This window comes from Oncorhynchus nerka, linkage group LG12 (genome assembly GCF_034236695.1).
Source record: "Oncorhynchus nerka isolate Pitt River linkage group LG12, Oner_Uvic_2.0, whole genome shotgun sequence".
Lineage (NCBI taxonomy): Eukaryota > Metazoa > Chordata > Actinopteri > Salmoniformes > Salmonidae > Oncorhynchus > Oncorhynchus nerka.
Window position 1 is genome coordinate 15,742,075 of NC_088407.1, and position 16,375 is coordinate 15,758,449.

The 16,375-nt window shown below is 44.0% G+C and overlaps 1 protein-coding gene across 1 annotated transcript in view; it reads right to left on the bottom strand.

Moving 5' to 3' along the window:
• LOC115118108 (collagen alpha-5(IV) chain-like) overlaps positions 1-16,375 on the bottom strand; it is a 123,071-nt gene that overhangs the window by 43,870 nt on the left and 62,826 nt on the right. The window contains exons 14-29 of the mRNA XM_065025280.1: positions 13,368-13,421; positions 13,004-13,105; positions 11,962-12,015; positions 11,833-11,874; positions 11,369-11,459; positions 10,925-11,212; positions 8,948-9,037; positions 8,644-8,714; positions 8,079-8,270; positions 7,168-7,336; positions 6,258-6,350; positions 5,933-6,037; positions 5,536-5,633; positions 2,985-3,135; positions 2,515-2,628; positions 805-972 (exon numbers count right to left, since the gene is read on the bottom strand). Of these exons, the coding sequence (XP_064881352.1) occupies positions 805-972; positions 2,515-2,628; positions 2,985-3,135; positions 5,536-5,633; positions 5,933-6,037; positions 6,258-6,350; positions 7,168-7,336; positions 8,079-8,270; positions 8,644-8,714; positions 8,948-9,037; positions 10,925-11,212; positions 11,369-11,459; positions 11,833-11,874; positions 11,962-12,015; positions 13,004-13,105; positions 13,368-13,421 (1,882 nt within the window). The remainder of the gene's footprint in view (positions 1-804; positions 973-2,514; positions 2,629-2,984; positions 3,136-5,535; positions 5,634-5,932; positions 6,038-6,257; positions 6,351-7,167; positions 7,337-8,078; positions 8,271-8,643; positions 8,715-8,947; positions 9,038-10,924; positions 11,213-11,368; positions 11,460-11,832; positions 11,875-11,961; positions 12,016-13,003; positions 13,106-13,367; positions 13,422-16,375) is intronic.

Below are 16,375 nucleotides of genomic sequence, written 5' to 3' on the forward strand. Positions count from 1 at the left end.
TGACTGGCCTCCTCCCATCAACACAGGTTACACATCATCTGACTGGCCTCCTCCCATCAACACAGGTTACACATCATCTGACTGGCCTCCTCCCATCAACACATCTTCTGACTGGCCTCCTCCCATCAACACAGGTTACACATCATCTGACTGGCCTCCTCCCATCAACACAGATTACATATCATCTGACTGGCCTCCTCCCATCAACACAGATTACTAGGTTACACATCATCTGACTGGCCTCCTCCCATCAACACAGATTACACATCATCTGACTGGCCTCCTCCCATCAACACAGGTTACTTTGAGTCTTTACTGGAAGTCAGAATATGCGTCCCTAATGACAACCTATTCCCACTACTTTTGACAAGGGCTCTTATCAAAAGTAGTGCACTATAAAGGGCAATGGATTCCATTTAAGATGTAGTCGGAGAATAGCAAGCATGACGTGTAAAATAGTCAGTCAGAGATGTCAAACTGAAAATAATATCTTACTGGGCCATCCGTACATACATAACACAGATAGAGATTGATAATCAGACAGAGACTGAAACAGACAATATAGGCTGTGTTTACACAGGCAGCCCAATTCCGATCTTATGCCACTAATTGGTCTTTTGACCAATCAGATCCGATTTTTTGCCATTAATTGGTCAAAAGATCCGAATTGGGCTGTCTGTGTAAACTCTGATTCTGATCTTTTGCCTAATTATTGGCAAAAGATCTGATCCAATAATTGAACAAATTATCAGATTTGGGGTCCTGGGTAAACGCTGTCATAGATCAGAAATGACGTTATCTTACCAGGCAGGCCAGGTATTCCATCGCGGCCAGGGCCACCGGGGTTACCCTGAGGTCCAACTCCCCCGGGGCTGCCGGGGAAACCGGGACTTCCTCTGTCTCCTGGCAACCCTGTAATGCCCGGGCCAGGAAGACCGGGGTCTCCCTTCTCTCCATTGTTGCCTGAGTATCCTGCAACGCCGAGAATCAAGGACAGTGTCAGGACAGATTCTCACTTTCTGATCAGCATCTGTCCCTCATCTATGACATCACAGAAAGTACATTTTGTCAAATGCAACAACAACAAAAAATTCTGTCTTGGAGGACAATAAAGCTTTTTGAGTTTGACTTGCAGTGCTAGTGGAATCTAATGACTATTCACCACATTGTAAAGGTCACATATGTCAGTCCAGAATAAAATAACCTAATTGTATATCATTACCTCATAGCTGGAGTAATGTCATGCAGAACAGAAGTACAGTCCCTAAACCAATCAACCAATCACACAGAAATACACTACCAATTAACCAATCAGCTGCCAAAAAGAGACTTTAGTTCAGATAGGCTGCAATACAATACCTTTCTCGCCTTGAGGTCAAAGTTCAGAGAGCGGCAGGTAAGCAGGGCAAATGTTCAAAATGGAGCTGATGGAAGGATGGAGTGGATCGGAGAATGAGAAAGAGATGTGGGGAAGGGGGGGTGATACTCTAGGTCTATCCAACATGACATACATGAGGAAAGAGCCTTCAGAACTGAGCCCTGGTTGGAGGGGACTGGTTAGTAAGTTGTTCTGTGTACTAGCCAGGTAGAGGACAGTGTGAAGTGATTTGTGAGGTTTTGGCTTGAACCAGAAAAGGTACATTGTGTTTAGGAGAACAAATGAGTGAGGAGAACAAATACATGAAAGTTGTGGGTGGGTGATAGCTGACAGCTACACAAGTGGAATTCGCCAAAGAGACTTCGACAACACACAAAAGAAGAAGAGAAAAAGATTGTTGTGAGGTGAGAAGACGAAGAAAGAGTGAACTCCCAAGATCAGGGTACGGTTACCGTCGCTGACTGACAATGCATCTGTCTGAGACAGGATCTCCTCTCCCATAGAGACATGCTATCGCCATGTTGACATCATTCAGTGCTTAACAAATAAACCCTTTACAGGTGAACCACTTACAAACTGTTTGCAAACACTTTGGGGCCTAAAAGCCTTGCAGTGGGGTGGCGTTACCTGCTTAATAACTAGTGTGACAACATAGCTTGAACCACATAGCCAGCCCACTGAGATACATCATTAACATTAATATAACAGTCCTTAGGGTGACCATGCACATAACACTGTGTGACTGTGTGAATCCATTCTGGACATGTTCAGTCATCTCAAACACAAGACACCCTGGTAAAAACAACAGGCTCACTGTGTATTTTAAAATGCAGCATAGATATACATATGACATGGGTTTTCCTTTAGTTTAATATGATAACAATTCTTAGCATTGCATCTACAATATGGTGATACTAGAAGGTCTGCTGCAACCACATGTAAATGCCACCAATTCTCAATCAAATTCTATCACTCAATCTCCAATCAATATATATATCAGAATTCATCTCTATCAATCTCAAATCTCAATCAATGCTAGCAATCTTAATCTCAATATCAGACTCAAACACTATCGATCTCTAATCAATCAGCTAGTCAAAAGTCAGTTCTGTTCTGTTTGTTGTTATAAGGCTTACCTGGAGCACCAATAGGTCCTGGGGGTCCGACAGGGCCGGGGACACCCTGAGAGCCGATGGAGGGTAATCCTTGAGGGCCACGATCTCCGGTTCTACCAGGGATACCAGAGTCACCTGGGAGACAGACAGACAGGTACAGACCACACAATATAGCAATACCAACTAACTAGCTAGCTAATAAAATACTCTATATCTGGACTGAGGATCATTTGGAGCTGTAGGTCTAGAACGATGCTTAATCTGTGTCTGGAAAAATCATCACAGAAAGAATTTGCCTAGATTATAGTATGATATTGTTGATGTATGAAGAGACTATATAATAACATAGCCATCTTAAAAAATACTTTAATTCGAAACCACTGACACACACTTAGTCAGTATACATTAGGTGTTCGGAATCAAACCCACAACGTCAGCGTTTCTAAGCGCTACACTCCAGCCGACCACGCCATCAGAAGTTGGAACCGTACCTTTGGCACCAGGGCCGCCGTCAAAGCCGGATCGTCCTGGCAAGCCGGGGTTGCCAGGGAAACCAGAGTCTCCTTTGGGTCCAGGTAATCCTTTATCTCCGGGGAAGCCTGGTGAGCCCTGGGGACCTGACAGCCCAAAGCCTGGCTCTCCCTATCACACACACACACACACACACACACACACACACACACACACACACACACACACACACACACACACACACACACACACACACACACACACACACACACACACACACACACACACACACACACACACACAAAGAAAAACTTCAATGAATATACAAACACAGACAAATGTTAACAGAGTCAACTGTGTCTGTCAGATAACTAGGTCTAAACTTGCTGTTACCCTTCACTTGATCCTATGTTATCTAGTTTGAATACTCATAGCTGTACATGTAAATGACTGTAATTAAGTCCATATACAGTAGTGGGGATGTGGTAAGCAACTTAACTCCGGGTCCACCTGGTTGTCTGTCTCTAAAGTAGTAGAGTTAATCTGTATCTATAGTAGTAGAGTTAGTCTGTATCTATAGCAGTAGAGTTAGTCTGTATCTATAGTAGTAGAGTTAGTCTGTATCTATAGTAGTAGAGTTAGTCTGTATCTATAGCAGTAGAGTTAGTCTGTATCTACAGCAGTAGAGTAAGTCTGTATCTATAGTAGTAGAGTTAGTCTGTATCTATAGTAGTAGAGTTAGTCTGTATATATAGCAGTAGAGTAAATCTGTATCTATAGCAGTAGAGTTAGTCTGTATCTATAGCAGTAGAGTTAGTCTGTATCTATAGTAGTAGAGTTAGTCTGTATCTATAGTAGTAGAGTTAGTCTGTATATATAGCAGTAGAGTAAATCTGTATCTATAGCAGTAGAGTTAGTCTGTATCTATAGTAGTAGAGTTAGTCTGTATATATAGCAGTAGAGTAAATCTGTATCTATAGTAGTAGAGTTAGTCTGTATCTATAGTAGTAGAGTTAGTCTGTATCTATAGTAGTAGAGTTAGTCTGTATCTATAGTAGTAGAGTTAGTCTGTATCTATAGCAGTAGAGTTAGTCTGTATCTATAGTAGTAGAGTTAGTCTGTATCTATAGCAGTAGAGTTAGTCTGTATCTACAGCAGTAGAGTAAGTCTGTATCTATAGTAGTAGAGTTAGTCTGTATCTATAGTAGTAGAGTTAGTCTGTATCTATAGTAGTCGAGTTAGTCTGTATATATAGCAGTAGAGTAAATCTGTATCTATAGCAGTAGAGTTAGTCTGTATCTATAGCAGTAGAGTTAGTCTGTATCTATAGTAGTAGAGTTAGTCTGTATCTATAGTAGTAGAGTTAGTCTGTATATATAGCAGTAGAGTAAATCTGTATCTATAGCAGTAGAGTTAGTCTGTATCTATAGTAGTAGAGTTAGTCTGTATATATAGCAGTAGAGTAAATCTGTATCTATAGTAGTAGAGTTAGTCTGTATCTATAGTAGTAGAGTTAGTCTGTATCTATAGTAGTAGAGTTAGTCTGTATCTATAGTAGTAGAGTTAGTCTGTATCTATAGTAGTAGAGTTAGTCTGTATCTATAGCAGTAGAGTTAGTCTGTATCTACAGCAGTAGAGTAAGTCTGTATCTATAGTAGTAGAGTTAGTCTGTATCTATAGTAGTAGAGTTAGTCTGTATCTATAGTAGTAGAGTTAGTCTGTATATATAGCAGTAGACTAAATCTGTATCTATAGCAGTAGAGTTAGTCTGTATCTATAGCAGTAGAGTTAGTCTGTATCTACAGCAGTAGAGTAAGTCTGTATCTATAGTAGTAGAGTTAGTCTGTATCTATAGTAGTAGAGTTAGTCTGTATCTATAGTAGTAGAGTTAGTCTGTATATATAGCAGTAGAGTAAATCTGTATCTATAGCAGTAGAGTTAGTCTGTATCTATAGTAGTAGAGTTAGTCTGTATATATAGCAGTAGAGTAAATCTGTATCTATAGTAGTAGAGTTAGTCTGTATCTATAGTAGTAGAGTTAGTCTGTATCTATAGCAGTAGTAGTAAAGTCTGTATCTATAGTAGTAGAGTTAGTCTGTATCTATAGTAGTAGAGATAGTCTGTATCTATAGTAGTAGAGTTAGTCTGTATCTATAGTAGTAGAGTTAGTCTGTATCTATAGTAGTAGAGTTAGTCTGTATCTATAGCAGTAGAGTTAATCTGTATCTATAGCAGTAGAGTTAGTCTGTATCTATAGTAGTAGAGTTAGTCTGTATCTATAGTAGTAGAGTTAGTCTGTATCTATAGTAGTAGAGTTAGTCTGTATATATAGCAGTAGAGTAAATCTGTATCTATAGCAGTAGAGTTAGTCTGTATCTATAGTAGTAGAGTTAGTCTGTATCTATAGTAGTAGAGTTAGTCTGTATCTATAGAAGTAGAGTTAGTCTGTATCTATAGTAGTATAGTTAGTCTGTATCTATAGTAGTAGAGTTAGTCTGTATCTATAGTAGTAGAGTTAGTCTGTATCTATAGTAGTAGAGTTAGTCTGTATCTACAGTAGTGGGGTTGTACCTTAGCTCCAGGTGCACCTGGCTGTCCGGGGAACCCGTCCACACCTGGTCTACCTGGACCTCCGGGACCACCTGGCAAACCAGATGAGCCAGGGAATCCTGCAGGCATGGACACGTGAGATGACAGGTCAGTGATAATGATAAAAGTATACTAATCTATTTGGCACCTCTGTAAAAAACAAAAATAACTCTGTGCTAAGAGTGGCTGTTCCATCCTGTGCATCTGTCATGGCCTTAAGCCTAGTCCTTGACCAAAAAGCATGTTCAATAGAGATTCTTAATTGAAAACGCTTCTTAGTCCAGGGCTAGGCTTAATCTGTGTCTGGGAAACTGGACCTTGGAGTTCGTATTATAACCATAAAGGTGAGACTGTACCTGTCCAGGTATTTAGTGTTTACCTTTAGCTCCGGGGGGTCCTGGCAGTCCGATGCCAGAGAGGCCGGGATCACCCTTGGGACCTGGTGACCCGGGGAAACCGGGCTGTCCTGGCCCGCCGGGGTTACCTGTCGACACAGAAGTGAAGACTTAGTTTTGGCAAACATTTACAACACTACTACTAAACAGTTCACTACTGTGTATACCTCATAGAATTACATCAAATATTCCCCCAAACAACACCAAACATCTGTCTGTTACCTCCATCATCATTCTGGATGAAAGCTAAACTACCAGTTTTATCTATCCAGGTAAGTATAGACCTGTGCAGGTACAGGTGTTATCTACCTGGGTTTCCAGGTAGACCGGGGTCTCCATCCTGTCCTCGGGGTCCTGGGAGGCCCTTCTCTGCTACCGTCTGACCCGGCTCCCCTTTACCTCCTACAGGTCAGAGGTCAAGGGTCAGAGATTAGGGAGTTGGGGTACAAGAGTTGTAGTCATAGAAGAACGGCAGTTGTTGACATCAATGTCAGGCAAAGATAATGGTAACCAGTTGTTGTCGTCGATGTCAGGCAAAGATAATGGTAACCAGTTGTTGTCGTCGATGTCAGGCAAAGATAATGGTAACCAGTTGTTGACATCAATGTCAGGCAAAGATAATGGTAACCAGTTGTTGTCGTCGATGTCAGGCAAAGATAATGGTAACCAGTTGTAGTCGTCGATGCCAGACAAATCTAATGGTAACCAGTTGTAGTCGTCGATGCCAGACAAATCTAATGGTAACCAGTTGTAGTCATCGATGCCAGACAAATCTAATGGTAACCAGTTGTAGTCGTCGATGCCAGACAAATCTAATGGTAACCAGTTGTAGTCGTCGATGCCAGACAAATCTAATGGTAACCAGTTGTAGTCGTCGATGCCAGATAAATCTAATGGTAACCAGTTGTAGTCGTCGATGCCAGACAAGTCTAATGGTAACCAGTTGTAGTCGTCGATGCCAGACAAATCTAATGGTAACCAGTTGTAGTCGTCGATGCCAGACAAATCTAATGGTAACCAGTTGTAGTCGTCGATGCCAGACAAATCTAATGGTAACCAGTTGTAGTCGTCGATGCCAGACAAAGCTAATGGCAAAAGTATGATAACAAAAACAACTAACACAACATCCCTGGACATCTTAGGTTAATGTATCTCACTTTTATCAACATTTTAGTTACTACATCTCTGGTCTTCAAGAATATCAACCAACGTATCTCACCTGGTGCTCCAGGTGTTCCCGTTCTCCCTGAGACACCTTGGACACCCTTCTCTCCGGGGGGCCCCTGGGGGCCGAAGCCTGGGGATCCGGTGGCACCCCTGTCACCTGGGAGACCCTGCAAACCGGGCTCACCTGGAGGTCCTCGCTGACCCTTCACTAATAGAGATCCCTGCAGAGAGTGAGAGAGAGAGAGAGAGAGAGAGAGAGAGAGAGAGAGAGAGAGAGAGAGAGAGGGAGGGTAATATAGAATGCTATGTTGTGGGAGAGATGGATGGATGGTTGGATGGAGGGATAGAGGTAAGGGCAAGGGGGATACCTAGGCAGTTGTACAACTGTATGTATTTAACTGAAATGTGCGGGGGACTGCCATAATCGACATCCACGTCTTCGGCGTCTGGGAAACAGTGGATTAACTGCCTTGCTCAGGGGCAGAATGACAGATGTTTACCTTGTCAGCTTGGGGATTCAATCTAGTAACCTTTTGGTTACTGGCCCAATGCTCTAACCTCTAGGTAGGGGTAGGGATGTAGGGAAAGAGAAAAGCTGAAGCGACGAATGGATGAATGAATGGAAAGATGGATGGATGGTTGGATGGATGGAGGGATAGAGGTAAGGGGATGGAGGGATGAATGAATGGATAGATGGATGGTTGGGTGGAGGGATAGAGGTAGAGATGGAGGGATAGATATAAGGGGATGGATGAATGAATGGATAGATGGATGGATGGTTGGATGGAGGGATAGAGGTAGAGATGGAGGGATAGAGATAAGGGGATGGATGGATGGATGGATGGAAAGAGGGATAGAGTAAAGGAGAAATGGCGGGAGTGAAGAACAGTTGGATGGATGAAGGGAGGGAGGGATGATAACTGGAGGGATGAAGGGGAGAGAGAGGAAAACATTGCTACTCACAGATGATCCTTTGGCTCCAGGAGCTCCAGGACCTCCATCGCGACCAGGTCTTCCGTCCAGACCAGGCAGGCCAGCGGGTCCTGGAAACCCTGTGTCTCCCTTGTCTCCGCTCACCCCATTCACAGCGGTAGCCTCACCTGGGTCACCCTTCTCTCCTGGGAAACCAGGAGCACCCTGGGGACCGGGCAAACCCTGGGGGAGAGAGCGGGATACAGGAAAGAGAGATGGAAGGATGGAGGGGTCAGTTAGATACTCTATCAAGGCTATTATAGACACTTAGGGACAGTTTCCAGGACACGGATTAAGCCTAATCCAAGACTAAAAAGCATTTTCAATGGAGATTCTCTAATTGGTCTCCAGGAAACAGGCCCTAAATTAGTGTAGACTCAGTTTCAGACCAGCTTCAAGCCAGTGTCAATATGAGCTAGGTGGGGCTAAATCCAATGTTCTTATGTTGAACAATAATACCATTCAAAACAATAGTACCTAGAATTGTGTGGGTTTGAAAACAGGAAGTGGGGGTTTGAAAACAGGAAGTAGGAAATTAAAAGCAATAAGTACTTACAGAAGAACCTGAGGGCCCTGGGCCGCCTGGGAATCCTCTGTCACCTTTAGCCCCTGGTCCTCCAGGTCCACCTGAGGGTGGAGGAGAGAGGGAGGAGAGAGGGAGACGAGGAGGTGAGAGGGAGACGAGGAGGTGAGAGGAGAGAAGGATGAGAGAGAGGTGTTATGTAGAGTATTGTGTTACGGTGGCCTGCACATTGACAAATCAGCTGTCTGTTATCTCCTCTCTACTTGGTCCTACCAGGTGAGGATATACAGAACCAGGTAGAGAGATAAGTGACCAGGTGAGAGGGGTGCAGTCTTACCTGGGAACCCAGGAGGTCCGGGAGGGCCTCGTGCTCCAGGGACACTGTTGCCTCTGGAGAAACAGTTAACGCAGGTGTCTCCCTTCTCACCTGAAACACAGACGGACAGACATGGATGTCAGACACAGTCTCCGTTTTAGCATCAACATCAATAATACATGAGTCAGGGTTGGGGAGTAACAGATTACTGGTAATCTGTTACATGTAAGGGATTACAACAAAAAAACTAATTGTAATCCGTTACTTTACCAGCTAAAATATTGTAATCAGATTACAGATACTTCTGAAAAACTAGATGATTACTTTGAGGATTACTTTTCAATTCAGAAAGGATGTTTGATAAAATAAATTTTTGACACTTGTCTGTTTTCTCAATGACATTCAAATCAGCATTGAATAAAGGTGCTAGTTTAAGTTTGTTCCACCTGAGCGAGTCTGACCACAACTCAGAGACCCCTATGAGACCACTATTAAAACCACTATAGATCACAGGACAAAAGCAGGGATAAGCTTTTGTAGGCTAAAGTCCAAGCTATGTCTTCCAATGGTGCGACTGCTGTCTGCATCTAAAGGTTATCCAACTTGAATAAACGCTTGGAGGTAAAACAGCAGTGGTTTAATCTACGGCGATATGTAGATTATACCACTGCTGTCTGCTTGGAGGTAAAACAGCAGTGGTTTAATCTACTGCTGTCTGCTTGGAGGTAAACAGCGATATGTAGATTATACCACTCTGCGGGAGGTAAAACAGCAGTGGTTTAATGGCGATATGATTATACTGCTGTCTGCTTGGAGGTAAAACAGCAGTGGTTTAATCTACGGCGATATGTAGATTATACCACTGCTGTCTGCTTGGAGGTAAAACAGCAGTGGTTTAATCTATGGCGATATGTAGATTATACCACTGCTGTCTGCTTGGAGGTAAGACAGCAGTGGTTTAATCTACGGCGATATGTAGATTATACCACTGCTGTCTGCTTGGAGGTAAAACAGCAGTGGTTTAATCTACGGCGATATGTAGATTATACCACTGCTGTCTGCTTGGAGGTAAAACAGCAGTGGTTTAATCTGTCTGCTTGGAGGTAAAACAGCAGTGGTTTAATCTACGGCGATATGTAGATTATACCACTGCTGTCTGCTTGGAGGAAAAACAGCAGTGGTTTAATCTACGGCGACGACTGCTGTCGTCCTTATTTAGCTATTTGTGCCTTACGGTTTGTGGTTGATGTGGATGGCAGAAATATAAATGTGTATTTGAACCCAATAATGGTTGAATTCAAGAAGTTTAAACTGCTAATCAATCATTGTTTTTGAAACCAGTGGACAGCCAGTCAAAAATGCGCTCTTGCAACAGCTGCATAGTGTGTATGCCAGCCTATTGAATACAAATGGGGCTTTTATTGCTCAATCTAATTCATGCTGATAATGGACACATGCTCAAACTCGCTCACTTTTGATAGACTTAAAAAGGCAATTTTTGGAGTTATAAATGAAATATGTTAATGTACAGATATAAATAAAGCATATTATTATATGTTGTAGAAAGCGATGGGTTAGAAGAAGCCTACACATTGATTTATCCTGCAATAGATGTCGTTCAATTGGTAACATACATTTTTGTCTTCTTCTAATGCCTCTTAAGGGGAAAGTAATCTAAAAGTAACTGAATGTAATCAGATTACGTCACTGAGTTTGGGCGATCCAAAAGTTACGTTACTGATTACAATTTTGGACAGGTAACTAGTAACTGTAAGGGATTACATTTAGAAAGGAACCTACCCAGCGCTGACATTAGTTAATTATTGTCCATGTTACTATGACAATACTCTGGAGGTAAACAACAGAGAACACCACAATTATATCAATAGAATATCGGCCATTTAGCTAAGGGAGAATGACTGGCCCCTCTCATTGACCGGTACTCCGGTCGGCCTTCAACTTGAGGTACTCAATTATACTTTCTCGCTCTTGACCCACCTTTCTGTCCGGTCTCTCCTTGGAATCCTATATTGCCTTGTTGTCCTGGTAACCCGGGGCCCCCTCCTATACAGTTAATACCCCCATTGGAGACCCCTGGGGGCCCAGGAGGTCCTGGAGGTCCCTGCAGACCAGGGGCGCCACCTCGTCCTGGGTTCCCGGGGATGGAGATGGCTGGCTGGCCCTCGTCTCCCTTCTGGCCCCTCTCTCCTGGGAAGCCTGGTAAACCGGGCTGGCCTCCACCTCCGATACCTGTGGTCCCTGGTTGACCTGGAGGACCCGAAAGACCTGGGGAGAACAGGGGGTCAAAGGGGAATGATCACCATGGAAACTGGGTTCACCAAGCCGCTTAAAGTAGGAGTGCTGATCTAGGACCAGTTCCTCTGTGTTCATGTAATCTTATTCATTATAATCTGACAAACTCTATGACTATAGAGAACCTACCAGGCTGTCCTCTGTCTCCTTTCCTTCCCGTCTCCCCAGGACGCCCAGATTCTCCTTTAGGACCAACTGTAGGTGGACCATTGCTCACCTGCTATATAATGGGATACAAAGGTAACTATCACCATCTAGTGTTCACAGTCTAATACTACACAGCCTTCAGTCTGACCACTGGTCACATGCTAAAGCAGATTTATGATCTGGCAAAGTGGACCGGAGAATTGAGGAGGCCAAATCAAGCTCTGTAAGGCGATGCCGTGCACCTCACAAATGCAGAGGTCTCCTTATATCTCCTTATAGCTCCGCATTGACATGATTGGTTGACTGGTAGGTGGGGCCTGTACATCCTTTCATAAACACAAACTCACTTCCTTGACAACTTCCTTGATAACAAACATGGAGAACTTTGACGAAAGGCTATCAGAGCAAGTTCACAAATAAAATATGAATACTAAAATATTACTCACCACGCCTGGGCGTCCAGGATATCCACGGTCACCTTTGGAACCCTGAGAGAGAAACACATAGAGATGGATGGTACTTCAACAGAAAATAAGACTGTATCTGTGAAGAATAGCATCAGAGGCTAAACTCACCCTGTCACCATCCCGACCTGGCAGACCTGGCCCACCTGGGTCTCCCTTACTACCCTGAGAGAGAGAGAGAGAGAGAGAGAGAGAGAGAGAGAGAGACAGAGAGAGAGAGAGAGACAGAGAGACAGAGACAGAGAGAGAGACAGAGAGAGAGAGACAGAGAGAGAGACAGAGACAGAGAGAGAGAGAGAGAGAGAGACAGAGACAGAGACAGAGAGAGAGACAGAGAGAGAGAGAGAGACAGAGAGAGACAGAGACAGAGAGAGAGACAGAGAGAGAGAGAGAGAGAGAGAGAGAGAGAGAGACAGAGAGAGAGAGAGAGACAGAGAGAGACAGAGACAGTGAGAGAGACAGAGAGAGAGAGAGAGAGAGAGAGAGAGAGAGAGAGACAGAGACAGAGACAGTGAGAGAGACAGAGAGAGAGAGAGAGAGAGAGAGAGAGACAGAGACAGAGAGAGAGAGACAGAGAGAGAGAGAGAGAGAGACAGAGAGAGAGAGAGAGAGACAGAGAGAGAGACAGAGACAGAGAGAGAGAGAGACAGAGAGAGAGAGAGACAGAGAGAGAGAGAGAGAGAGAGAGAGAGACAGAGACAGAGACAGAGAGAGTGAGAGAGAGAGAGACAGAGAGAGTGAGAGAGAGAGAGACAGAGAGAGAGAGACAGAGACAGAGAGAGAGAGAGAGAGAGAGAGAGAGAGAGAGAGAGAGAGACAGAGAGAGAGACAGAGACAGAGAGAGAGACAGAGAGAGAGAGAGAGAGAGAGAGAGAGAGAGAGGGTAATATAGAATGCTATGTTGTTGGAGAGATGGATGGATGGTTGGATGGAGGGATAGAGGTAAGGGAAATGTTTTCTGTTTGTGTTCCTATGTGCACTGGCATACTGGAGAAAGGGGAAGAGGTAGATGTTCGCAGATCATTCAAGTACAGCGGACAGACAGCTGTCTATTAAACTGTTGTGCCACTGTATCTGACAAGCTGTTGACTGGAGGGTAGAACCATATCAATAGAATGAATAGAATCATCCTAGTTCTGTGCGTAGAACTCACAGGGAATCCAGCAGGACCTGGGTCTCCATCTTTCCCCGGTTTGCCCCTTTTGCCTGCTTCTCCGTTTTCTCCTTTCTCTCCCTTCAAACCACCAGACGAACCCTACAAACCCAACATTTGTCAGACACACACGACCATTGATTGATTGATTGATTTGATATAATAGGGTCTGGCATTATTCAGACCCCCAACCCACATGGTCTTCTAAGACACTGGTGATTCATAGAGCACATTATTTATAGCGTGTTACAAAATAGAGGCGTATAGAAACACAGATGTATAAAAACGTAGATATATAGTATGATAGATACTGAGTAAAAAAATGTAGATATATATAATATGATTGATAGTGAGTGATACTCACAGGGGGTCCAGGATAACCAGGATCACCAGGTGGACCAGGTAAACCTTGATCACCCTGGCAACGAGTAAAGACACAACAATAACAAGTTGTTGTTAACAAGAAATAAGAAGAAACAAAATGTTTTCATCAATAGTCAAGAATCAAAACAATGTCAATAAAGATTGTTATCTAACTTTTTAAAGAAATAAACAAAACAGTTGTAAGAATACAATAACTTTCACAACACAGGACCAAGAGATATAAAGGTATTGTAAAAGTACGTTTTTATAACAAGGTTAAATGCCACCCTCTACTGGTCATTATGAGAGTTGCATTTATAGGGCAATTAAAGGCATGATGGTGCTCCCAACTGGTGCTGAAACATGATAAAACACGAGGCCCAGTATAGCTTATAGCTTCACACTTACAGCTGGCCATTTACATTACATGTCATAACAGAAGTTACTGGGCCAGTTCAGTTACAGCAGGGGTTCCTAAAACCTTTACTGAACACAACCCCAAACTGACACTAGACAATCCCAGGGACCCCACTTGGAAATTTTTTTTTTTTTTAAATGTTTTATTTATTTCACCTTTATTTAACCAGGTAGGCTAGTTGAGAACAAGTTCTCATTTACAACTGCGACCTGGCCAAGATAAAGCATAGCAGTGTGAACAGACAACACAGAGTTACACATGGAGTGAACAATTAACAAGTCAATAACACAGTAGAAAAAAAATGGGCAGTCTATATACAATGTGTGCAAAAGGCATGAGGAGGTAGGCGAATAATACAATTTTGCAGATTAACACTGGGGTGATAAATGATCAGATGGTCATGTACAGGTAGAGATATTGGTGTGCAAAAGAGCAGAAAAGTAAATAAATAAATAAAATAAAAACAGTATAAAAACAGTATGGGAATGAGGTAGGGGTGAAAATGGGTGGTTGCTCTTGAAACATCATTGCTATTTACCAATAGACTATGTACAGCTGCAGCGATCGGTTAGCTGCTCGGATAGCTGATGTTTGAAGTTGGTGAGGGAGATAAAAGTCTCCAACTTCAGCGATTTTTGCAGTTCTGTTCCAGTCACAGGCAGCAGAGTACTGGAACGAAAGGCGGCCAAATGAGGTGTTGGCTTTAGGGATGATCAGTGAGATACACCTGCTGGAGCGTGTGCTACGGATGGGTGTTGCCATCGTGACCAGTGAACTGAGATAAGGCGGAGCTTTACCTAGCATGGACTTGTAGATGACCTGGAGCCAGTGGGTCTGGCGACGAATATGTAGGGGGCCAGCCGACTAGAGCATACAAGTCGCAGTGGTGGGTGGTATAAGGTGCTTTGGTGACAAAACGGATGGCACTATGATAGACTGCATCCAGTTTGCTGAGTAGAGTGTTGGAAGCCATTTTGTAGATGACATCGCCGAAATCGAGGATCGGTAGGATAGTCAGTTTTACTAGGGTAAGCTTGGCGGCGTGAGTGAAGGAGGCTTTGTTGCGGAATAGAAAGCCGACTCTTGATTTGATTTTTGTTCCGTCGATTGGAGATGTTTGATGTGAGTCTGGAAGGAGAGTTTGCAGTCTAGCCAGACACCTAGGTACTTATAGATGTCCACATATTCAAGGTCGGAACCATCCAGGGTGGTGATGCTAGTCGGGCATGCGGGTGCAGGCAGCGATCGGTTGAAAAGCATGCATTTGGTTTTACTCGCGTTTAAGAGCAGTTGGAGGCCACGGAAGGAGTGCTGTATGGCATTGAAGCTCGTTTGGAGGTTAGATAGCACAGTGTCCAATGACGGGCCGAAAGTATATAGAATGGTGTCGTCTGCGTAGAGGTGGATCAGGGAATCGCCCGCAGCAAGAGCAACATCATTGATATATACAGAGAAAAGAGTCGGCCCGAGAATTGAACCCTGTGGCACCCCATAGAGACTGCCAGAGGACCGGACAGCATGCCCTCCGATTTGACACACTGAACTCTGTCTGCAAAGTAATTGGTGAACCAGGCAAGGCAGTCATCCGAGAAACCGAGGCTATTGAGTCTGCCGATAAGAATATGGTGATTGACAGAGTCGAAAGCCTTGGCGAGGTCGATGAAGACGGCTGCACAGTACTGTCTTTTATCGATGGCGGTTATGATATCGTTTAGTACCTTGAGCGTGGCTGAGGTGCACCCGTGACCGGCTCGGAAACCAGATTGCACAGCGGAGAAGGTACGGTGGGATTCGAGATGGTCAGTGACCTGTTTGTTGACTTGGCTTTCGAAGACCTTAGATAGGCAGGGCAAGATGGATATAGGTCTATAGCAGTTTGGGTCCAGGGTGTCTCTGCCTTTGAAGAGGGGGATGACTGCGGCAGCTTTCCAATCCTTGGGGATCTCAGACGATATGAAAGAGAGGTTGAACAGGCTGGTAATAGGGGTTGCGACAATGGCGGCAGATAGTTTCAGAAATAGAGGGTCCAGATTGTCAAGCCCAGCTGATTTGTACGGGTCTAGGTTTTGCAGCTCTTTCAGAACATCTGCTATCTGGATTTGGGTAAAGGAGAACCTGGAGAGGCTTGGGCGAGGAGCTGCGGGGGGGCGGAGCTGTTGGCCGAGGTTGGAGTAGCCAGGCGGAAGGCATGGCCAGCCGTTGAGAAGTGCTTATTGAAGCTTTCGATAATCGTGGATTTATCGGTGGAGACCGTGTTACCTAGCCTCAGTGCAGTGGTCAGCTGGGAGGAGGTGCTCTTGTTCTCCATGGACTTCACAGTGTCCCAGAACTTTTTGGAGTTGGAGCTACAGGATGCAAACTTCTGCCTGAAGAAGCTGGCCTTAGCTTTCCTGACTGACTGCGTGTATTGGTTCCTGACTTCCCTGAACAGTTGCATATCACGGGGGCTATTCGATGCTATTGCAGTCCGACACAGGATGTTTTTGTGCTGGTCGAGGGCAGTCAGGTCTGGAGTGAACCAAGGGCTGTATCTGTTCTTGGTTCTGCATTTTTTGAACGGAGCATGCTTATCTAAAATGGTGAGGAAGTTA